This window comes from Erpetoichthys calabaricus, chromosome 9, assembly GCF_900747795.2.
Source record: "Erpetoichthys calabaricus chromosome 9, fErpCal1.3, whole genome shotgun sequence".
In the NCBI taxonomy this organism is placed as follows: domain Eukaryota; kingdom Metazoa; phylum Chordata; class Cladistia; order Polypteriformes; family Polypteridae; genus Erpetoichthys; species Erpetoichthys calabaricus.
The window spans coordinates 176654388-176679609 of record NC_041402.2 but is presented as its reverse complement, the minus strand read 5'-3'; the positions used below and the strand labels follow the sequence as shown (position 1 = coordinate 176679609).

General features: G+C 38.6%; 2 protein-coding genes across 5 annotated transcripts in view; one reads left to right on the top strand and one right to left on the bottom strand.

Annotated features, from left to right (window-relative positions):
• grik4 (glutamate receptor, ionotropic, kainate 4) overlaps positions 1–25222 on the bottom strand; it is a 539446-nt gene that overhangs the window by 126812 nt on the left and 387412 nt on the right. For all 4 annotated transcript variants that reach the window (XM_051931923.1, XM_051931925.1, XM_051931924.1 and 1 more), the window contains 2 exons: positions 14892–15056; positions 2908–3005 (listed from right to left, as the gene is read on the bottom strand). In XM_051931923.1, the coding sequence (XP_051787883.1) occupies positions 2908–3005; positions 14892–15056 (263 nt within the window). The remainder of the gene's footprint in view (positions 1–2907; positions 3006–14891; positions 15057–25222) is intronic.
• The window catches only part of LOC114656856 (40S ribosomal protein S25), a 1002297-nt gene that overhangs the window by 869437 nt on the left and 107638 nt on the right, over positions 1–25222 (top strand). The window lies entirely within an intron of this gene.

Genomic DNA, 25222 nt, shown 5'->3' with positions numbered 1-25222 from the left:
CCATTTTCCAACCCGCTGAATCCAAACACAGGGTCACGGGGGTCTGCTGGAGCCAATCCCAGCCAACACAGGGCACAAGGCAGAAACCAGTCCTGGGCAGGGTGCCAACCCACCGCAGGACACACACAAACACACCCACACACCAAGCACACACCAGGGCCAATTTAAAATCACCAATCCACCTAACCAGCATGTCTTTGGACTGTGGGAGGAAACCGGAGCACCCGGAGGAAACCCACGCAGACACGGGGAGAACATGCAAACTCCATGCAGGGAGGACCCGGGAAGTGAACCCGGGTCCCCAGGTCTCCCAACTGCGAGGCAGCAGCGCTACCCACTGCGCCTCCGTGCTGCCCTACTGTATATATATATATATATATATATATATATATATATATATATATATATATAAACATACACAGAGTAAATAGTATGTATATACAGTATATATATAAATGTGTGTGCGTGTGCATGTGTGCGTGTCTGGTATGTGTGCGTATGTATCTAGAATGTATATACCTTTCTATAAATAGAATCTGTTCATTGCTATTTATATTCTGCTTATGTTTTCTAATGCACAGCATTGATATCTGAGGAAATTTACTCATTTAGATTAAACTTTTTACAAAGTACCGGTAATTAAATTGAATTTTTTCTTAAGTAAAATTTGTCTACATAATAATATGTCTATTTGAGTACATTTTTAGCACTTTTTCCACCTCTTCCTGGGAATGAAATTTAGCTGTCAAGGGCCTAGTCATCTGGTAACACACCCCCAAATTGTAAAAAGGTTGAGGGTCCAGTCAGTTGAGAAACAGGCAAGAGGGGGGCAAATTCTAAGCATACTAGATGTTAGTAATGTCTGTTCTCAGAAGACGTCTTCTTGGGCTACAGTTTTAGATGCATTGGAATTGCTCACAGCTGAGTGTGGTGTAGACAAGAGAATGAACAGCTCCAAATCTGAGGTCATAGACCTCTAATAAAAGCTGTCGAATGTTCACTTCCGACACATGGTGTGCAGTTGCCCATGCAAATACCTTATTCATGAGTGAGTGTGACAGAAGAGATGGTTGTACTAAACTGTGCTGGGGAAGAAGGTGCTCAGAATGATTCATGAATATCATTGGGATACTACAAGTGAAGTGAAAATGATCATTAATTGGAGCTGCTGCCCTGTAGCTCTAAAATGTTGAATTTGAATCCTGTGCTCGGATCACTGCCCGTGTGGCATTTGCATACTTTCCCTGTGTGCAAGTGAGTTTTCTCTTGGTGCTGTGACTTTCCTGCCTTATGTAAAACTCAAGTATATTAAGTTAACTGGCAATCATAAATTGGCTACTTGGGTCTTAGTGCAGGTTTGTGTGTGTGCCCTGTGTTGGACTCATGACCACTCACAGTTTGCTTCTCTAAGATATGCAGATATGAAAATGTATGGATGGATTGATGATCTGACAGCACTTATACTGACAAAATGACTCAAATGTCTACAAAGGCAGCACACTAATGCAATTCTACTGAAACATTAAAAGATGAGAGAAGAGAATAACAGTGGCATCCAAAAACATTTGCAGTGCTATGTTCAGATGAGGCCTACTCTCAACAGCGAAATGGAAAATGTAAGGGAATTATTTAAGCCAGCTGAATTTAATTAAGGAAGCAGAAACTAATCAAAAAGTTAATGCAGTGAGAAGAAAGAAAAGCAGATGGAGAGTGACCTAACGCTAAAATGCAAGCCATGTAAACCTATCATCTGTATGCACCCAGACAGAAAAAAACATGCACTATGTTGTATATGCTAATATGCAGATAATGGGAGAATGTAGATACATATCCACCAAAACATATTGCACACCAGTTTTATAGTATTATTTCATTAAGGCTGACACAAAGCTTGTTGTCATGCTATGAGTGTTTCAGGATTCTTGTGTGGAACGGTGGTAGCAGAGAGTGGCGCTGAGGTGATGAAGTAGCTGCATAAATGACCTGCACTGTTGTTGCTAGTGCTATTTGTAAATTCTGGTGCCATCACCCGTGTTCTTTTCCTTCTTCATTCCTGGACTTTACCGCAAACTTGTACGAGGCATATTTGCATTCTTCTTTTTCTGCTTCCCTTTTATTTTCTCACATCCACTGTAGTAGTTTTTCCCTATCTCTGTTTGGGCTCACTGTTTTTCTGTTGCACCACTTGTTTCCTAGTTTTCTTATGCCACATTCCACAGTAACATTTTGTTAGACGGACATGCCTTCTAGTTGTGTGAAATGCTTTTACTGTGCCAGTAGTTTTAGAGTAAAATTAAGAGTTTTGTGTTTCACTATATGTAACCATGTATCTACAGTATTTATATTTGTATTTGTAAGTGAAGAGGGGTTGTGTATCTGTGGGGCTGGGTAGCTTCAGACAGTTTATGGGTGGCCACCTGCTTTGCCCCACTCCTCCGGACTGATCTGCACTTCATTTACAGACCTGCTTCATTTAAAAGGGCGTACAGTATAGGTTCAAACATACCCATACAATCCAACTACTGCTTTTCTGCTCACCAGATTGTGTGTGACAGCGTGTCTGACCGAGTTTCTTATTTTTTGCAGTGTTAACAACAAGCTCAGTGATCTGCAGGACATGTCACCAGAGAGTGGCAGAGCTCATTTAAAAGCTTTAAATGAAGATAGTTACCTCCAACAGTTAATCTTAACAGCAAGAAACAGGTGTATGCAAGTCACTCAGAATGCAACCTTGTTATCTTGATGTTTATTCAAAAAAAAAACCCAATCTGTGGCATCTGTGGTGAAGGACAGCTTCACAAATTTTGCCCTCAGCATGCAATATGCTAGCCATCTACCTGCATCTGGAAAACCTCGATGAGGCGGGCGCAAATCAAGAAGAAAATGGAGTCTCTTCTGCTCACTCACCTCCTTCTCACCACATATATTGCTGATGATGGAATTTGATGCCGGGCTGGCAGAAGGACCCAAGACAGCAACCACTCCTTTGGACAGAATTTGGCACACTGTGTAAAGAAAAAAAGACTGTTAAGGACATAGGTCTTTTTGGAGCGAAGTTCACGTAATCTTAGGCCCTGAGACAATTATATGATCCTGGTTATCCGAAGAAAGCGTGCAATATCTATACTTACCTGCATACAGTATGTTTTCTTGTAAAAAATTTTAAATATCAGAAAATGAAATTAAGATTTAACCCAAAACTATTTATATTTTCATTCATACAAATTTATCATGAAATGAAATAAACTAGTGAATATTTGTAAGGATGTTCCAATAAGCTAGGTAATATTGCTGAAAAAGATCAATCTCCCTTCGCTACAATTAGTACAACACAGGTGTTAGTAGGATGCACACGTAGAATCATTTAACACATACAATCTATCTGTTGAATGCACAGGGTGAAAACAAACCTTAAGAAATGTAAAAGTTTTTCCATCAGACGAATATTAGACCAGTGATGTTGCTGTCCCACTTTTTTCTGGTAATTTATACAAAAATTACTTCATCATTTCACACTGTGATTTTTTCAAAACACCCTCAAGAAAGAGTGTTTTCACTATTATGTGAGAAAAATGTGATTGTTCCCCTTAAATTGGAGTGTGAACTTGCACAACTTGTATATCTCACTAATTTGGAGTAGTCACCATCACACTGATTACTTATCTATATATAAAATTGTAAGAACTGCCTGTATGTCACGGAAAAACCTGCACACCCCTGGTTTTATAGCTCTATCTTGGTCCCAACTGACAGCGTGTTTCAGTTTTGGATATCAAGCTATCCAGCCAATGGTGTACAAGAAATTTGGCTTTGACTCCTTCTTATGGCCAGTAAGTACATGCCAGCACACAACCCCTGACAGGAAACGCACAGCTATGCATACATAGAACAGAAGTGCAGGGTTTCATATGGCATTTCTGACATGACATCAGAGCATTGATAGGGAAGTCACAGTGGCACGGCTACAAACATCTCACAGGCACAAAACAAACTAACGCACAATGTCATAGTGAGGCACACCACACATGCCAATGAAACATGCAAGACACAAAATACATGTGTGACAAACTCTAACAACTTTACACTTCACCCACAAACAAAGTCATACACACTGTTTGGCCAAGAACAACAACAGCATCCACAACCAAAACTCACCACTGGGCTAGAAGCAAGGGACGCTTTCACTGACCATGAACGATAAATAAGATGATTAAACACTGCCTCACATACCAAAGCGAAAGATCAGCCTAACCTTTGTCACATGCGTGTGATTAGGTGACAACTAAAGGGCCTGAATAGATGTAATTCCATGCCGGACCAGGGGGTGGCGAAGTGCACGGATTCTTTCTCTCAATTCCTTGCAGACCATTCTCGGGAAATCCTACCCGGTTCTGGGGCAACCAACGGTGTCACTTCCGGCTCCGGTCCTGATGACATCACATCCTCTGCGAGCATTTAAAAGCCGCCATCTTAAGACAATAGTCATGTCTGTTTTGGACTCAGTCGTGTGAACATGTCTGTTCTTTTTGATAGATTTTGCAGCCGGGAAATATTATATGGGTGGCTGCCCCAAACCTTCCCAATGTCTCTTGGTTATTCTTATTACACCTTCTAACGGAAGTACAACAATAAACGATTTAAAACACACACACTGTATCAGCAGCTCTCTGTCTTTTACAACCATGTGAGCCTCTATTGATACCTCTCAATTCATGAATGTACACAGCCCTTATGTTCAACCATACATTGCAGAATCGGATCACGTGGACCCAGCAATGGCTGCAGCCTATTTTTAGCTCATACATGCAATTGATTCCAAAATGAGTTTGCATGAAAACATAATATTTTGCGTTGCAAAATAATCCCTAAACTATGTTACAAATGCTTTCCTTGGTCCATGCGTGCAATTATTTACAAATAGAACATGATTTAAAGAACAATACAAACTACACACATAGACGTCATACAGCCTCCACAAGTTCAACTGTACTTGTGCTTGGAATGTTACGTTAACCACTTTAACATAAAACCAATGGAGTTATAACACACAGCACTTCAAGCTTTATTTTAATATTTCAGTAAATTCATCCATAGCTTCGTTGTGTTTTCTATGTTCCTTTTTTTTCCAATACCACATATCTTACATTTAGAACTTCCACATAAACTGCCTCTTGCTACATTTTCCATTCCCTTTTATTTGCGGACCACACAACCACATACACAGGATCGATAGCTCCTTACCTTTGCCATAAATGGGAGCATGTGTTATTACTCTCCCAGGATATGGTGCCTATAAGTTAAAAATTCATATTCAAATTTAGCGTTTTATTATTGTGTAGTTTACCCTTTTAATTCCATTTATTTGAGGACCATAGGCGTGTGCGTTCCATCAGTCTACAATATGATTTAGCAATTGAACAAAAATGTAAAATTTATGAAAATTCATTCTTGTTTCTGCTTTCAGTGTTGCATATTTGATGTGCATGTTGGGATGTCTTTTAATACTATCTTTTGATGGTTTTATTGTATGACAAAATAAATTGTTGATATATATTCATTTTGTGTGTTTTTTATGGCATTATCTGGCTGAAAATGTATCATCTCTGGTGCTGTTACCTTAGTCACTCCACCTTATGTGGTTTGCTGGAGATGTCCTCAGGTGCCCTTTAACACCACTGCTGCCACTCTGAACTTCCACTGCTTCTTCCACATAGCTTTTTCCTACTTGCCCATTCTGCACATTCACACAGCCAGCTACACCTCACACCCCTCACTTGGGGTCAGAGGTTACATGATCTGCACTTACTTTTCCCAATGCCAATCTAAGCCAATCCTGAACCAGCTAAAAGCCACATACCTACTCCAAAAGAATTAAACACAGGAGCGGGTCTTGTAAATGATGCTCTTTCTGTGCTAGATAATCTCTCTCTCTCCCTCCTGCTAACGCACACATGCAAAGCACATCTGCAGGGTTTCTCAGGATGGCACTACACCTTCTGACAGCATCCTTCTACAATGGAGGGTTGTGGACAGGGTCAGCAGCCTTATTTCTTAGAGTGTTCACTAACTTTTAAAGGTGCACGATAATGTGTGTCCTTACTAGCTGTATAATGTGTAGATATTGTGCCTGCTCAGCCCAGGCCCACCAAGCACTACAGTGGTAAAGAAGTCCTCACATGATATTAAAGGCATCTGTTCATAATATTTACAACACACGTGGCCATCTAAAGCCTAAGTGTGTTTTGAAAGGCACCATCAACCCCAAACAATCGCTGTTCTCCTTCTGCTTTTCAGAACTATTAGCACTTGCATCAGTAGACTCAGTGACAGTTTTCATCTGAAGGCCATAAGGTTAATCAACCACTTTTTTGTTTATTGTAGGCAAAAAAACCCCAATATATATTATATATATATATATATATATATATATATATATATATATATATATACTGTATATAGATAGATAGATAGATAGATAGATAGATAGATAGATAGATAGATAGATAGATAGATAGATAGATAGATAGATAGATAGATAGAGTATTATTCAGTTTCTTTGTCTGTTATTACTGTTGTACTAGGAATATGAGATACAATGATATAATTATTTCCAAATCCTTTTTGTTTATATTGTGAAACCTTTGCTGCTTCATCAGTAAGTATCTAGACTTTTGTTTTCCGGTGGTGTTCCATGCACTATAGCCTCCATTGTAAAGCACCAGTACAGGCAAGATATTTTTTTTTAATTTATAGAAAAACCTTAATTTTAGAATACAATTTCATGGGCCAAATATATATATATACCATGTTTGTAAAGAAATAACTGCAACTAGAAAAATACCAAACTTACTTGTCCTTTAAGGCATACTGTTTATATTACATTGAAATAACCATATGGGAGTTACCAGATAAAGATAAAGAATATCTAACGGATAAAGAAACTAATTGGGCATTCATATGCAAAATAAATACTGTAACAAGAATTCAGACAATTGGACTCATTATAGAGAATTTCACCTTAGCAAATAAGAACAAAACATAAAATCAGGTATAATTAGAGAAACATGCACAATTGTACAGACACACACACACATAGTATCTGTCTTTTTTTAATCTTATTTGATTTCTTTTATCTCTGATTTGATCAACTTAAGCCCCTCAGACCACTGGTTGAAAGCTCAAATACAGAGTTACAGGGCAGTGTCATTTGACTTTTTGCAGGGGGAAGAATGTGTTCGGGAGTAAAAGACTAACTGGGAGATACTGCCAACATTTGCAAATAACATTACATTTTACTTCTTTATGTAAGGCTCAGAATGAAGAAACATTTATTCTTTTAACTTTCCAATTTTGTATTTTAAACTGCAGATGTAGTTTCATACCATCCCGAAAGAATACTTTTGGCACAAACCAGGAACTGTTACTTAAGATTTTGTATTCAAACATGATCCTCTTGATTATCATGAGCAATGCTTAGGGATGTGAGGTTTGCTCGTTTTCCTCATGTTCCTCCACTGCCATTTTAGTGTCTTTATTTTCAGAAATGCGTTCCAGACTATTGGGTTGAAACAGCAGCTAATTGGGACAGGTTAAATAAAGATTTCTTTCTCTCACATTAGGGGTCATCAGGATTTTTTGCATAAAAAGATATTCAGTTCTGTTCAATATTCAAAAGCACACTCTCCAAAGTGAGTTTTAATTAGGCACTGAAATGCACCTAGTGGGACTCTGGATAAAAAGATAAACTATTTGTCTTTTCCAGTCTTCCCAGTTCTTTACGTCATCAATATCCTCATCTTTTTGCACCCACCTGAAGTTGATGTGTATCCTCCATCTATCACAGCTCTCTTTTGCTTTGGTAGTTTACTAAAATTCTCTATATGCAGCATCAGAGGCAGGAAAAGTTCATATCTATTATGATGCCTAAAAATCCAATGTAATTCTCATATGTTTATTCCTCACAGACTAGTGTTAATAAAATAGTACCAACAACAGTCAATGAATACAATACAGACAATGAGTACAGCACCATGCATTAAATGCAGTATAATGGAATATATAAAAAAAACACTCGTGCAGTTGGATTAGTATTAGTGACTATTGGGTAGCCTTATGATCTGAGGGTAAAACCTGAAATTAGTGGTGTGAGTGTTAATGTTCTTCCACTACTGTCAGAATAGAAGAAGTATAATAGTGACTGAGTAGTGTATGTAAGATTTGTAATAATAACTATTGTTACTCAGGTGATACTTCTTGTCCTTGTCATTGTCTGCCTAACGTTAAGAAGCCAGGCTTTGATTTCCAGTCAGGTCTCTGACTATGTGAAGTTTTTACTTTCTGCCCATGCTTGGATGGGTTTTGCAAGTCTACTCTAGTTTTTATCCAAAACCCAAAAACACACATTAGTTTAACAGAAAACTTGTTTCTACAAGAGTGGGGGCTAATATGAGCCATAGTGTGTACTTTAAAGGACTGTCAAAAACTTGTGACTTGGTTCCTGCCTGGTACCTGTTGGTACCTGGGTAGTCACCACCTTCCTGTGACACTGTAATAGAAAAAGTGGTTTAACAAATAGGTATATGAATAAATAATTTATGTCTTTCTATTCAAATAGTAGCCCCAGATTGAAACACCCACTGTATGTAAGAAGGGTATTTACAAAACCCATTACCCATTGCAGGCAGTACAAAGGCTGCTTCATCATTCATCACCATTAGCACTGATATAACTGCCAGTTCCAGATTTTCCATGATAACCAGTTGCTCTCCCAACCTTCTTCCACCACTTTCCAAAGTCTTGGGGTCCATTGGAGTACAATCCATTCTTTTCATATCATTTGACAACACCTCTAACCACTTTTTCTTTGGCTTTCTACTGGGACTTTTCCCCTTCACCTCTTTCATGAGACACCTTTTCACCAAATTATCCTCTGTTTTTTGCTCTAATGTTAAGGCCACTTTACTCAAAACACAATTTGGCTCTACTTCAAGTCTTTCACTTATCTTGGCATTAATCTTCCTCTCATTTTGTGACACTGCTCAAATTTATCTGATTGGTCTCATCACAATTCTTTCCATCTTTTCTTTCATCAGCCATATTTCTCTGCCATACAGTAGACTACTCTTCACGCACCTTTGACAAAATACCCTTCAATGCCCAAAAGACTTCATTAAAAGTCAGAAAGGGGAACATCTCCTGGAAGTTTTTCCATACACCTCTCAAAATAAGAGTGAAGTGTCTGAACTTCCATCTGTACCCAGCATGTCACCTAGGCAGAATACTTCCCTAGTTTCTCCAAATCAACTCCATTGCTGATATCTAAATTTACACTTACTACATGACCATTCTGCATGCCTATCACACACTTTTTATAAAAAAAATGATTACATTTGCTACCTGCAGACTACCATTCACATCAATATACTTTTAATACTCTTACTCCCGACAACCATGTATTAGGCTGAATTTCTCCTAACAATTGCACAAAACATGCTGTACAGCTGAATCCATCACTTGCATGACTCCTGCTTCTTCTCCCTCCAACCACTACCTTGGTCTTTCCTGCATCAAAATGAGGTCATCAGCAAACAAGAGCATACATGGTAATCCATTAAAGATTTCTTTGGTCATCGCCTCCATGATTATTACTAAAAACAATAACCATCACCAAAGTAACTAAACATTCATTCACACCTAATTTTCACAACTCCTCACTTCACCACCACTTGTGGCACTCTGTCAAATGCTTTCTCCGGATACACAAATGCATAATGCATGTTCTTTACCTTCTTCAGAGGATTTTCTTGCATTGTCCTGAAAAAAATATTGATCTGTTGTTCTCTTCCAAGGCCTGAACTCTAACTGTATTTCGATAACTTTAACTTGACCCTTGATTCTTTTCTCTAGCTCTCTCTTTCAGTCTTTACTACCTACTTCAAAAGCTTGATTGGCTCACACTCTAATAGGTCACCTTTTTTTGTATAATGGAACAAGCACACATATTTTTAATTATTCAGGAATCCTCCATTCTCACATATGTGAACGATTCAATTATGGTAACATTCTCTTCCTTTCAACATTTCCAACACTACTTCAGTTGGGTCTGCTACTTTACCTATATTCATCCATTTCAGTACATCATGCCACATATGTTATTTCTAAGAGTGCAACCCACACCAACAAATATGGGAAGTCTTTAATATCCTGGGTATTGATGTAATGTCCATTCAGTTTGTAAGAAAGGTACATTTACTCATAAACAAAGACATGTGATTTAGCTTGAATGAACATCACATCACTCCCAATCCACAAAATAAGAACATATCAAGTCAGAACAAGTGAAAATAACAAGAAGACAGACAATGTCATGTAATTGAGGAGTCAGAAGAGATTCAGAGGTGCTCAATGGTGTTTCAGTGCTTTAAAGGTGCTCGACGAACTTTCAGTGCTCTTCGATATAATACCAAAGTCTTCAAAATGCTCAATGAACTGTGAATGAGGATTGACAGAATTTTAGACAGGGATTAGCAGGGATCCACCCTGAACTGTACAGTCTGTCTTTTGGTTTGCTTAGATGATTACTATGGGCCCCATGTCACAGACGAAATGCCCGTTCCAATGAATTATCGCATAAAACGTATGGCTGCTTTTTTCCAAAAATCTGCCATTTCAATTTTACACTGTCATTATTTTAGCTCTGTAAATGCTGACACACTAATCTGTAACATTGCCTCAATAATGCACTGAAAATTACATAATTTGAACAGTAGAAAATGGAAAGTAAATGACAGGTGGGTAGCAGCAGATGTATATAGGTGTAGAGAGACTCAATTTTCCTGTGGTCATAACTGACATTTCAGAGACAAGAGTCTCTCAAAAATCACAAAGCAAACAGTACACCTCCATCTGTCTTTACATAATGTTCTATATTTTAAACTAACAAATGTACTTGGGATTTACAGACACCTAATGCATGAAAGGCCCATACATCTAGTGACAAGGTTTTACTTTTTTTAAGGTTTTTTATTATAGCTTTTACAGAGTGAAAAGTCAACCATAATAACAAAACTCTCAGGACATTTTTGCAAATAACTTGTCAAACTGTGATGCATCAGGCCCAGCAACATATTTCCCCAAAAGCATAAGCAAGGCAGAGGTGCATTGGGACTGGCCAGGAGTGTTTTTCCAGTATCACTGACTTAATATTTATAGGTCAGCTAACCAAACGTTTGTGTGGCCTCCTAACTGTCTTAGCAATGTGCATTATGGTAATTTTTTGTACTAAACTGCTCACCTTTCAATAATACAAAAATACCTAACTAGTGTATACTTTATTGCCATCGGTTCCTTTGTCTGACCTTCTCTTTTAAAAACCACCATTCTACTAGTATCTCTCTTAATAAAATCTTGTAAATTCCATGCAAATCTTTTGTGAAATTCCCTGTTCTATTACTAATGCTCACATTTCTAGAGACCTCAGTCCTGTGAATAATTTTGCTGTTAGTGATTATTATATTAAAATATCTGGTTCCAAATAACCCCATCCTGCTTCCGATTCTCTAGCAAAGCATTACATTAAACTTTCTCATAACATTATCCCTCTTTCGTATCTTTGTCTTCAAACAGTTTCATCAATCTGTTAATTTTCTGAAAATGTCTATTTCACTACAGTATGCAGCAGGCAACCTTAGACATATGACAGGAACCCAATCTTTATTGTACAGCATTTCACTCTAGGACACACTTATGTATGTAGCCATATTCACTCATGTCAAGCCAATTTAAAACCACCAATTCACTTAACATGCATACACATAAGTAAACCTAAATACTTAGAAAAGATTTATGTGAAAATGAAAAGAAAGTGGATAACTTGAAATGACGGTGAGCAAAGCAGGAATCAAACATGAATTCCTGGGGATTTGTGTTAAGAGTGTTAAATGTTTCATTCACCCCAGTTAAAATTGGTGCCTGCTTTTTGAACATCTTACTGTTATCACAGTCACTGAATAAACCTTTTAGTAAAAGACCTCTCCGATCTGAACTTCTTACTAAAAGACTAAAGCTCATTGCAAGCTTTTTTAATAAGGTTTAACCATCAAAGTGTCTCTCTCATAAAATGAAAACAATAACCCTATTGCTAAAAATTCTGCATTATTATTTTCTCTTTTACTTCTTTTTACTTCTTCTTCTTCTTCCGGCTGCTCCCGTTAGGGGTCGCCACAGCAGATCATCTTCCATATCTTTCTGTCCTCTCCATCTTGTTCTGTTACACCCATCACCTGCATGTCCTCTCTCGGCACATCCATAAACCTCCTCTTCGGCCTTCCTCTTTTCCTCTTTCCTGGCAGCTCTATCCTTAGCATCCTTCTCCCAATACACCCAGCATCTCTCCTCTGCACATGTCCAAACCATTGCAATCTCGCCTCTCTGACTTTGTCTCCCAGCCGTCCAACCTGAGCTGACCCTCTAATGTACTCATTTCTAATCCTGTCCATCCTCGTCACACCCAGTGCAAATCTTAGCATCTTTAACTCTGTCACCTCCAGCTCTGTCTCCTGCTTTCTGGTCAGTGCCACCATCTCCAACCCATATAATATAGCTGGTCTCACTACCATCCTGTAGACCTTCCCTTTCTCTCTTGCTGATACCGCCTGTCACCAATCACTCCTGACACTCTTCTCCACCTATTCCACCCTGCCTGCACTCTCTTTTTCACCTCTCTTCCACAATCCCCATTACTCTGTACTGTTCATCCCAAGCATTTAAACTCATCCACCTTTGCCAGCTCTACTCCTTGCATCCTCACCATTCCACTGACCTCCCTCTCATTCACACACATGTATTCTGTTTTACTCCTACTGACCTTCATTCCTCTCCTCTCCAGAGCATATCTCCACCTCTCCAGGGTCTCCTCACCCTGTTCCCTACTCTCGCTACAGATGACAATGTCATCAGCAAACATCATAGTCCATGGGGACTCCTGTCTCATCTCATCTGTCAACCTGTTCATCACCATTGCAAATAAGAAAGGGCTCAGAGCTGATCCCTGATGTAATCCCACCTCCACCTTGAATGCATTCGTCACTCCTACTGCAGTTTTCACCGCTGTCACACTTTCCTCGTAAATATCCTGTACCACTCTTACATACTTCTCTGCCACTCCTGACTTCTTCATACAATCTCGAGGCACCCTGTCATATGCTTTCTCCAGGTCCACAAAGACGCAATACAACTCCTTCTGGGCTTCTCTATACTTCTCCATCACTACACTACAACATTTATAGTAATTGATCATATTACTTAAAATTATGTACTTGTAGTGATCCTCCTGAAAATTTCTATCCATAGTATTAATTTATTCTTTTTCCATACCCACTTATTCTCTACAGGTTATTGGGAACAACAGCTTATCCTGGCAACATCAGGTGCAAAGTGGGAACCAGTCTTGGGCATGAAGACAGTTCATTGCAATGCATATTGATGCATTTGCCCACTCTAAAATGTGTACACAAAGTCAATTTTGAATTTCCTGTCAACGTGAGCCATATCTTTGGCAAGAGGGAGAAAAGCAGAGCAAAGTCATGCAGGCACAGGGAAACACCACATGGATGGTACCCTTGCTGGCAACTGAACTCAGGATTCTGGAGTTGGGGACAATAGAACCAACTATGTCCACACCCATTAATTACAATATCTTCATATTAAAACAGCATACTTCATTTCCAAATGTTACTAGTAATAACATTCATACTCTTTTAACCTTAATAAAATATCTCTTCAAGTGAGCATCTTCCAAAAATTCCTATCATTCCTGTAATTTAAATCAGAACTTCTATTGGTCCTCTAAAAAACCTCACCATTCTATTGATTATCTTAATAAAATTCATGCACCTTACAATCCCTCTTAAACTGTTTTGGTGACCTTAATAATTTACTTACTAAAACATTATTGTTTCTATTTTTATAAACCAAATTAAATAACTTATCATCTTACTTTGATTACTTCTACTTACAAGTGACATTTTTATTAAAAACTTAGCACACTTCTACAACTCAATTATTGAAATACCTACACTGTAATAATTCATTTATTAACATACCTACCATTTTCCTTGAATTTTTACTAAAACCTCCCCTTGTAAATCCTCACTCCTGTAACAACTGTGACTTACATTGTCACCCATTAACAAACTGCCTTTCCTTTTTAATGACTAAAATCACAAATCTTTGCAATGATTTTTTCATGACTATCCTACCTTCCTAATAAGCTCCTTATTGAGCCATTATTATGCCCAGTACACACCATTTTATCTTTAGTCAACAGGCAATTAGTTTACTTGGCAAGATAGACTGGTGGATGCTGGTCTTGTCTGGACAGCTGACCAGCATGAACTGTAAACTATTCACATTCTGGTTTAGTGTCTACTAAGATTGTTAGCTCTTGTTTTTGGGTAAGCTGCTTTCAGGTTTTCTCAGCAAACCTTCCTTGCTGTATAAACTGATTCAGAATTTGTGAATTATGGATAGTAATGAAAATATGACTTGACAGAATGGATATAGTAACAGACATACTAAGTGGAAAAGAGTACGGCTAAAGCTGTATGAGAAAGTCAAAATGATCCCAAACATCCTTTTCACTTCACTGGAGACCTTCCAGAAGCAGCAGAGTTCCACACAGCTTTGATGGATGTCTGAGAATGTCAAACTGAGAAAGAAAATGACAAAACACAGATGATCTGAACATAAATGTATGTTGACGAGAAAGAACATCAAGTGTGCAATGCCATGACATATTCTGTACAGGATAATAGCAGAGGCAATAGGAGGTTTGACAATAGTAGTTTATCCAAGTTTTGCTGCAGACTGCTAAATCATAAAAACATACATACTTGTTTCTCCCGTTTCATATTGGCTGTCTCTCAGAAGCTCAAAAATGTCCACTTCTAGCTTTGCAGTCCGTGAGCGGTCAGTTGCTCGATTAATGCCCTCCTTCGCCAAGGTAATTGCCAGCCTCTCACCTCGGCTGCATTCCATAGGGTCATCAAGAATTGCAGCTACAGTGAGAGAAAGACAGACAAGAAGATTTAATGTTGTTTTCAGCACCTCTTGTTATACAAATGCAGCAATTGATAATGCACATCAGCACACGGCATTAATTCTTTGTAAGCTGCACTGAAGTTTATTATCATGATGCTCTCTGTGAAAAATGCTATACTGAAAAATATTGAATAACATCCACCCCAACTCTCTTTGATGCCAATAAAAATCTATTAAATAACCATTTTATTGAAAAGATTGAGAATGAGTATTATGAGACCACCTACTAAAACAAAGAGCAGCTAACAATGCACCGCAACATTTCTAGACTATATAGCACTCTACCAAAATCTGTCTCCATTGCAAATATAAAACTTCAAAATTTTTTATTACCATTAAGAAATATTTTTACTCAAAGGGTGATTACTGAGAAATATTGACTGAACAAGACACTACTTTTTTATCAAAATTATTCTAAAAAACTGCATGAAAAAATTAAGTATAAAATGAGTATTATTTGGGTGGCATAGCATCCTGGATTCCCTCCATAAATGTCTGGTTTTCCTCTCATATCACATATCCCCACAGATGTTAGGTTGATTATCACATCAAAATGGACTTTAGAATGTCATGATGTCTTGAATCCTTTTCTAAGTTGTTTCCTCCACACTCCCACATGGCCCTGAGAATGTTTTTTGTTACTACATAGAAAACAGCATATCAGTTCTGTATAACCATATAAGAAACATCACCTGGATGCACTGGGACGCATCATCAGTGATGTATCCTGAGGTCATCGGGAGTTTCGGGACTCGCAACATCATACACCCTCGCTCAGGCGATTAATCCCCAACTTGCATCCCAGTAGCGATCCACGGATCCGCCTCTTCCACCTTGAGGCTTTCTCTGCGTCTTCACTTGCGGATTTAATGGCCCTCTTTTTGGCCGCTCCTGTTATGCCCAGCCGTGTGAGGAATCTGCAGAGTGAGCGTCCTGCAAATCCTCTGCAGCCAGCTCCTATGGGCTCATAGAGTACCCTCCAATCTCTGTCCCTGCACTCCTCCACCAGCTCCTCCTCTCGCTAGATTCCTCGATACGCTCTTCCCAGGACACTGTCAGTTCCAGCAGGATCAGCTGTTTTGAGGCCTCAGAGGTAATGATCATGTCTGGCCGGAGTGATGTTGTTACGATTTGCTGCGGGAACTTTAGCTGCTTTCCCAAGTCAGCCTGCAGCTTCCAGTCAGAAGCTGTGAAGAAGAGGCCTGTTATTACTGCCTTTGTCTGTGATTACTCTCCCGCTTTAACCAAGGTAACTGCCTTCTTTGAGCTGTGGAGGAGTTTGCTTGTGTTGATGGCTGAAGCCAAGCTTTCAGCAACTGCCTTGAGCACCTTGTCATGGCACCACCGGTAGCGGTCATCTGCCAGAGTCTTAGAGCAGCTGCTGAGTAGATGTTCCAGACAGCCTCTTCCTGAACAAAGCGGACAGGAGGGTGTCTCGCTCTTCCCCCAGACGTGGAGGTTTGCTGGGCTTGGCAGGGCATTGTAGACTGCTTGCACCAGTAACTAGACATGAAAGAAATACTAATATACAGAACTACTCCCTCTTTTTAATAGCTGCTACTGAATCACATGAAATGTTTCACTTTTGAGGGTTCAAAGCTCACAGAGACCACTACTTACTTCAGATCGTTCAGAGAGAGGAACTCCAGGTTGGAATGGCTCAGCATTTGATGTGATTGGAGGTCAGTATGAAGCAAAATCTAAGTTTAGAGAGATCACTAGCCACCTAAAGAACCTGTTTAATACTTGAAAACTGATTTGATTATAATAATACTGGTCAGTAGTAAGTCTCAATCAAAATTCAGAGGTTAAATGAAACGATTCACTGTCTTCCCAAAAATACTCTTGAAAATCTTTTCCTTCCACCAAGCTGCTCACTATGCTTTTTTATGATTAGCTATTTACTCTTATTAAGTGTAAATATGAAGATAAATCAAAGCACTGACAAACGTCTGTGCCTGTGTAGTGCTACAGCAGACATCGTGCAGTGCTTTGGACTGATAGTATAGTTAAATTCCAAAGAAGTTAGCAGGTGAACAAAATTAAAAGGTCGCTTTTTGTCATACTTTGACATGAAAATTTGGACTGGCATTTTCAGTCTCATTTTATCAAGCATTAGAACCAAGTACGAAGGAAACACAAATTCCTTTCAGACACATACACACACATTAATAAATTACTAAGAAGGTAGATGTACCCAATTGCTCTTCCCAAGTCCCCAAAGTGATGTTCCATGCTCTGAAGGAGAAGCAGGTTATTTTAGACAGTTCATGTCATTCCCTGATTCCCTTTATATCACTGGCTCTAAGGGAGAGCTTCTGGGGAAAACGCTCCCCATTTCCCTCCTGTTAACTAATAGCACTTCATTATAAATAACAAGTCTTATTCCCATTATGCATGATCAAATTACGCAGGTGATTGTTTTATTTTTCTGCCTTACTCAGGCGTGCAAATTAACAGCTTTGTGGAACTTCACTCAGCCTCTGTGACACAGACAAGCAGGATTTAATTAGCACCACAGGAGAATTTACCAGTAAAACGCTTGAGATTTGCTAAAATCACGGTAAACAACAAAAAAATGGCACGAATAACAGGGAGTATACCCAGCCTGGGCACTGAAGCAGTGAGGAAGATCAAAGACTTTAAATCTCACTGGAAACAAGCAGATAACTTGGAAATGGATTAAAGTCTTTGGAAGTCCTAGTCACCGTCATTATCTTCTCGTCACAAGCCTAGAAAAAATAATCTAAAAATATTTGCAATTTTTGGGTTAAATTTTTTTGCAGGCCTTTAAGAGTTTTGTAGATGTTAGGAATGTGTCCTGCGGTGGGTTGGCACCCTGCCCGGGATTGGTTCCTGCCTTGTGCCCTGTGTTGGCTGGGATTGGCTCCAGCAGACCCCCGTGACCCTGTGTTCGGATTCAGCGGGTTGGAAAATGGATGGATGGAATGTGTCCATTTCTGCCCAAATGATAACCCAGTCTAGCAGATACATTCAGGTCATAAACCTGGGAAGCTACAAAACCAGTGGATTGTTTCCAAAAATGAAACCATAAACTCACCTTAATGAAAGCAGAATTTTTCAGGCAGATGCAAGACATCAATGAATAAAATCTATTTTGCTTTATGCCTCTGCACCATTAGCAGAGCTATGGCAAATAGAAAAAGATGGATGAAGGATGCTTACTTTACCTCCTCCAGGGTACTGACACCTTCACAGTGACTTTACAGATATGACATTTAACACCACAAGAGATTCTTAAGTGAGATCAAAAGTCTGTCTTCAACAAAATGAAATAAGGTAAATTGTACTGGACCGGTTCAGCCTATACTAAAGACCTGGCAGACAGCAATTCATCTGAACATACAGTATATCAATACTCTATGTAAAGAATTAATAAATAATTAAAAAAGGAAAAAATCTTACATTGCAGTTACGTATTTGGAAACATGTAGTGTTATTAGGAAAAACTCTTATTTTACTCATCAGTTAGAAGTCAAACAAAATGACACCTTTTATTGGCTAACTAAAAAGATTAGAATATGCAAGCTTCCGAGGCAACTCAGGCCCCTTCTTCAGGCAAGATGTAATACAGAGACTGGAATTCCCTGCGTTTATATACACACCAGGGCAAATAACAACACTGGTAAGTCTTTAAGTGAGACATCTTAAATGTAAAAAATTAATAGACCTCTTCAGGCTAAGATTCATTTAACAAGAGTGAAGAATAATGTATGGTCAGATCTTTGGATAAGATAACTGTCCAACAAAGTTTCTGATGAGTTTTTCCATGCAATGTGGATCTGTAGTCAGGTTGTCTGTGTCATTCTGAGAGATACAAACAATCATCATACCTGGCCATAAAACTCATCAGTATTTTACTTTTTAAACTTTACTCATCAGTGAAATTCTCCCTGCAGCAGGCTGGCACCCTGCCTGGAGTTTGTTCCTGCCTTGCGCCCTGTGCTGGCTGAGATTGGCTCCAGCAGACCCCCGTGACCCTTTGTTAGGTTATAGCGGGTTGGATGATGACTGACTAACTGACTGAAATTCTCCAGTGAAAAGAAAGCTTACCAAAACCAGCTTTACAAGCCTCCTACCAAAGCAATTTGCGTAATGTCAGTGATTTTGATAATTGGTAATGACACTCCTGCAGTCCTAGAAACATCTTTATAATCTCTTCCAACAGATTTATAAATTTGTATCCTTGACCTGCACAGTCAGAAAATGAAGAAAAAATACAGACAGACGGTAGTTGGTATTCTCTAATGTGTGCCGGGAACATCAAGAGGAATGTGTCAAAGATGTTCCTTCTTTGCATCAGATTTACCTCTCCTATACAATCTGGTCTAGTCCTTTGCCTTTATGCCTTCCATCCTGTTTCACTTCATGGTTCAAACACACAGTGCACTTCCTGTGCCATATACAGTATCAATCACAAATTAAGAGGAATCAAAATCTGATGTCCAGCTTAAAAGAAAGAAAACAATGAAAACTAACGCCAGCAGTGGATCACTTAGCTCCCTGTTTCAATGAAGAATAGTGCCTATTATGTGTTCCTTTGAATGGCTACTGTATTTACAGTAGGTTAATGGTAAACCTGCCAAAGCCAGTCTTACATCTAACTCTCACCTGCACCAGACATTGATAAATGCAATTTAAGACCTTATGTTAAAATCATTTTTACAAAGTAAGACTAGCTTGCATATTCGCATATTTAAATCACGTATGAGATCAGTGTAAGCAGGGCCCTGGATAATTTGGCCCTGTATCAGCCTACCACCTTTCTTGTCTTTTATTTTTAATCAATACCTGCTACTTTGTAAATAAATATTAAACCAACTCCTTTGCTGGATCTCTTTGGTGTTGTGCTAGACCATGTCCTGCTAAGCAGTTAGCAGAACAGTATTGTCCTGCGAGACATCTGATTGTAACACGTTGGAAATAAAATGCTCCACCCTCAAATATAAAGTATATTGAACCAGGGATGCAATATTATTCATTAAGCTGAATAGAAAATAATATTTTTTATTCTTGGCAAAACTGGTAAATTTTATTGCATGTGGCGTCCCTTTATAAGCTCCTGCTCATCAATCACCATGTACGCGCCCTGGGAGGGCAATTGATTTTATAGGGGGGCAATTTGAGAATTTAGGTACGTTAAACAATTTATAAAATGAAAAAACAGAAATTCACTGTAAAAAATGATAGAAAAAAATAAACAAATAATTATAATTTTTATTTTTTATAGAGACATTTATATATTTATATAAACATAGAAGGGATTGTGAAGAACCCTTTAATTTATGATTTTACAACCGGCTTGGGTTTTTCTACTTAGAAATCATTTTTAACATTAAAATAACATGAATTGTCACAATGATTATAAAATTTTACAATATAACAAAAATATAAAATGATCAAAATATTACAGAAAAAGCTGTCATTAAAGTTATTTTATATTTATGAATATCCATACATCCATTTCCAACCCACTGAATCCGAACACAGGGTCACGGGGGTCTGCTGGAGCCAATCCCAGCCAACACAGGGCACAAGGCAGGAACCAATCCCGGGCAGGGTGCCAACCCACCGCAGATATTTATGAATATCACGTCTCTTATTGTATGTTTTCAAAACTGTATTTGCTGTATTTTCATATTCATATTATCCATCCATCCATTTTCCAACCCGCTGAATCCGAACACAGGGTCACGGGGGTCTGCTGGAACCAATCCCAGCCAACACAGGGCACAAGGCAGGGAACCAATCCTGGGCAGGGTGCCAACCCACCGCAGATATTTATGAATATCACGACTCTTATTATATGTTTTCAAAACTGTATTTGCTGTATTTTCATATTCATATTATATATATATATATATATTTTTTTTTTAACAATTTCTTAGCGATTTCTTTGTCAGTACTTCAACTATCCTTTCCCTCTTTTGTTTCCATGTTCTTTGGAAGCTTGTTTAGACCAAATTAATGACATTATGAGCTTCCTCCACTTGAGTAGGAGTTCACTTTTTGAATAGGTAATAATAACAATATGGGGGACATCATGATTTTAGAGAGGCCTAGGTGGGGCATGGCCAAAAAAAGGTTGGGAACCACTGCTTTAGATGTTCTACTCTTTCCTTTTCAAACTTTTTTTATTATTATAAAGCCTAGTTGATCTCCCTCCCCTTTTCGCTTTCTGCTTATTTCTTTCCTTTTCTCTTAATGGGAAGGAGATCTTGTCATTATTTCCATTTCATGGTTTGTTCATATATTGGTATTTTACAGAAAGATTTTTTTTTTTACTTTTATCTATGCAGCTTATGCATCTCTTTTTCCTTCTAACTTAATCATTTTCTATTCGTGTGCTACATCAGTTTGCAAAATTCATAAATGAATTAAAAATAGTTTAGTGGTCAAGAAGAATGCTAATTCTGTAGTTCTGACACACGTTGGTTTAAAATCAAATTACTAAGTGCACAAACTGCACTTTCATTCTTATTTGCATAATGATCTCAAAATTAAATTAAAAAATCCATTCATCCATTATCTGAACCCAATTTTTCCTTTACAGGTTTGCAGGGAGTCAGAGGCACAAGGCAGAAACAAATCTGATGTAAAAAGAAAGATCTTCACACGGCACACTCCCTCATACACACACATTTGCACAGAAAGGACCAGTTTACTGCTGTCAGCTAATTTATAATTATGTCTTTGGGGATATGGAATGAAACTGGAGTATCTACAAAAATGCAAATAGACATAAGAAGAACATGTAAACACCATAAAGATAGTAAATGGGCTGGAAATTGAAAATGTTGTTTAGCATAGGTGGAGTACTGTACATGAATATTAATTATGAGGCCAGTTGATGACTTGTTACAAATACTCTAATGGCTAGTCAACTTCTTTATCTTTAGATTTTTATCATTGGCATTTTTCATACTAAGGTAAGCTGTTCAAATTATGTGTTAAGTATTTGTATTCATATTCCCTACCTCTACTCTTTAGGCAACAAGGATTGACAAGAATTCAAAGCAAAATATGGTAATAAGCAGAGAGTATTTTTTCACCTTCTCTTTCTAAATCTATATGAGTTTAAAAAAAAAAATGAGGATATAAATCAAAGAAAATGTCTGACAGTGACAGGATTTATTAATATTTAGTAATATGAAAGGCTTTGAACAACAAGAGGAAGACAGAAGCCCAAAATTCTGTGATTTTAAAACATCTGCTCTTTAATTTCTCACTGCCTACAATTTGTGACTGTGTCATCACAGGGATATGAAGTTATGTCAGGTTAGCTGTGACAATGCAGTGACATGACGGGATGATTATTTACTCAAATGCTCTGTCAAGCTCTCAGGGGCTGATGTGTAGAAGCAGACGTTTCAATTCTGCAGCAATGTTACGCCTGTCTCCAGTTCTCTGGCTTGTCATATATAGTATATTAAAGAGCAGCACATCCTGCACTGGCATGAGGAGTGTCACTGTGGTATGGAGAAGACCCCCAAGTATGAGATAATGAAACAACTAAACCAACAATATGGGGTGCTCATGTTTGTGGAAATTTGCCCATCAGCAAGGTGTTTTGCTGTGCTTGGATGTGGAAAAAAGACTGATAAAATGGAATGATATTACCAATTTACTGCATTTTGTAAGTGCTTAATGCTCTTACACCTGGCGCCACAATCAAGTGCTGAGATGCTTGGCTGATGAAATGGAGAACAAGAGAATAAACATTAACGCCATGCCTCTAGAAGCACAAAGTATCATTCGACAGAGAACAACCTTCATGCGGGAAGGGGAGAAACAGCGGACCAAGCCTTTACTTCAAGATAATGGTCCATTGAACCCAGCCCGGGATTGGGAGTTGCGAGTGGACCTCAATCAGAGGCTCACCTTCCCACCCGAAATTGCGACAACTAACCTGCGTCCAGATCTTGTGCTCTGGTCCAAGTCCTGTCGGCGTGTCTTCATCGTTGAGATGACAGTCCCATGGGAGGATGCTATCAATGAGGCATTCGAACGGAAGAGGCTGCGATATGCCAGTTTAGCAGCTGAAGCAGAGGGGCGAGGCTGGAACGTCAAAGTGTGGCCAGTGGAGTTGGGATGCAGAGGGTTTGTAGCCAGTTCCACCACGAGGCTATTGAAGGAAGTAGGGATCAGAGGGCAGGCTCAACGGAAGGCAATTAAAGAGCTTGGCACTGTAGTGGAACGGAGCAGTCATTGGCTGTGGCTGAAACGTAGGGACTTAACATGGGCTGCCAATTGATCGAGTGGTGTCACCATGCTACATACACCCGGGCCTGATCAACCAGGGGTGGGCCAACCCCGGCGGAGGGTGTCTTGTGATAAGTGGCCGAAACACCCAATGAAGTCGGGGCACACAACTGAAGATGTGTCGCATTGGTTTCACCACGCAATTCTGTGGCAAATTTCACTCCATTCAAGATGACTTCTCCTTTCAACTGTTGTGCTGAAGAATTAGGGATTTTAACAACTAGAATCCATGGATCAAAAATTTAAACTTCAGCTTAAAATCCCCAGCTGGTATAAATAATATAAATTCTGAGTATTTCATTATCAAACATAGAACTAGATGGACCTGCCTTGTATCACCAGTTTTACTTGCCCTTGCCATTGAACCTGTAGCCATCCACTTACATAAACAACCAGAGATGGAGGGAATTACAAGCAGATGACATAGTACTTTATATTACTGATTCATACTCATTATTTCCATATGTGCTACGTTGATTCAACAAAATAAAAAAAATAAAATAAAATTCAAGGTTAATTTGAATAAGAATATATTATTTCTTGTGAATACTCTTGCGTGTTTTCTTAAATTTGATGAGATTAGTTTAATTTTTCATATCACTTCAAATGCTTACCATGCCACCCAATTTGCAGAAACATTCAAACTGAATTTGATGGAAATAGCTAAAACAACTCTTATCAACTACTCATTTCTTCCTCTTACATTAGCTGGGAATTTACAGTTTTCAAATGAAAATACTAATACAATTTTCTTATCCTTTTTTAATTTGTTCTACTATACATTCATTATAAACTGCACAACTTAATACATTTGGAACACAATGAAAAATAAATTTGCTCTTCAGAGATCAAAAGGCAGCATAGTGAAATCCAACTTTTAACACAACTGTGTTATAGATATCTATATTATAAGATTATGGAAGGTACCTTGGTTAGGATAAAACTCTTTTGTATCCTATACTGGCAGGAAGCCAGGATAGACAAGACTATAGACAAATACAGGAGCGGCATATGAGCAGGATTGTGAGAATGGTTACAGACAACCCACAGATTACCTCCAAAGACCTACAAGAACATCTTGCTCCAGATGGTGTATCTGTACATTGTTCTACAATTGAGTGCAATTTGCACGAAGAACATCTGTATGGCAGGGTGATGAGAAAGAAGCCCTTTCTGCACTCACGCCAAACAGAGTCGCTTGTTGTTTGCAAATGCTCATTTAGACAAGCCAGATTCATTTTGGAACAAAGTGCTTTGGACTGATTTGACAAAAATTGAGTTATTTGGTCATAAAAAAAAAGCGATTTGCATGGCAGAAGAACACCACCACATTCCAAGGAAAACACATGCTACCTACTGTCAAATTTGGTGGAGGTTCCATCATGCTGTGGGGCTGTGTGGCTAGTTCAGGGACTGGGGCCCTTGTTAAAGTCGAGGGTCAGATGAATTCAACCCAGTATCAACAAATTCTTCAGGATAATGTTCAAGCATCAGTCACAAATCTGAAGTTACACAGGAGCTGGATATTCCAACAAGACAATGACCCAAAACACAGTTCGAAATCTACAAAGACATTCATGCAGAGGGAGAAGTATAATGTTCTGGAATGGCCATCACAGTCCCCTGACTTGAATATCATCATAAATCTATGGGATGATTTGAAGCAGGCTGTCCATGCTCGGCAGCCATCAAATTGAACTGAACTGGAGAGATTTTGTATGGAAGAATGGTCAAAAATACCTCCATCCAGAATCCAGACACTCGTCAAAGGCTATAGGAGGCGTCTAGAGGCTGTTATATTTGCAAAAGGAGGCTCAACTAAGTATTGATGTCATATCTC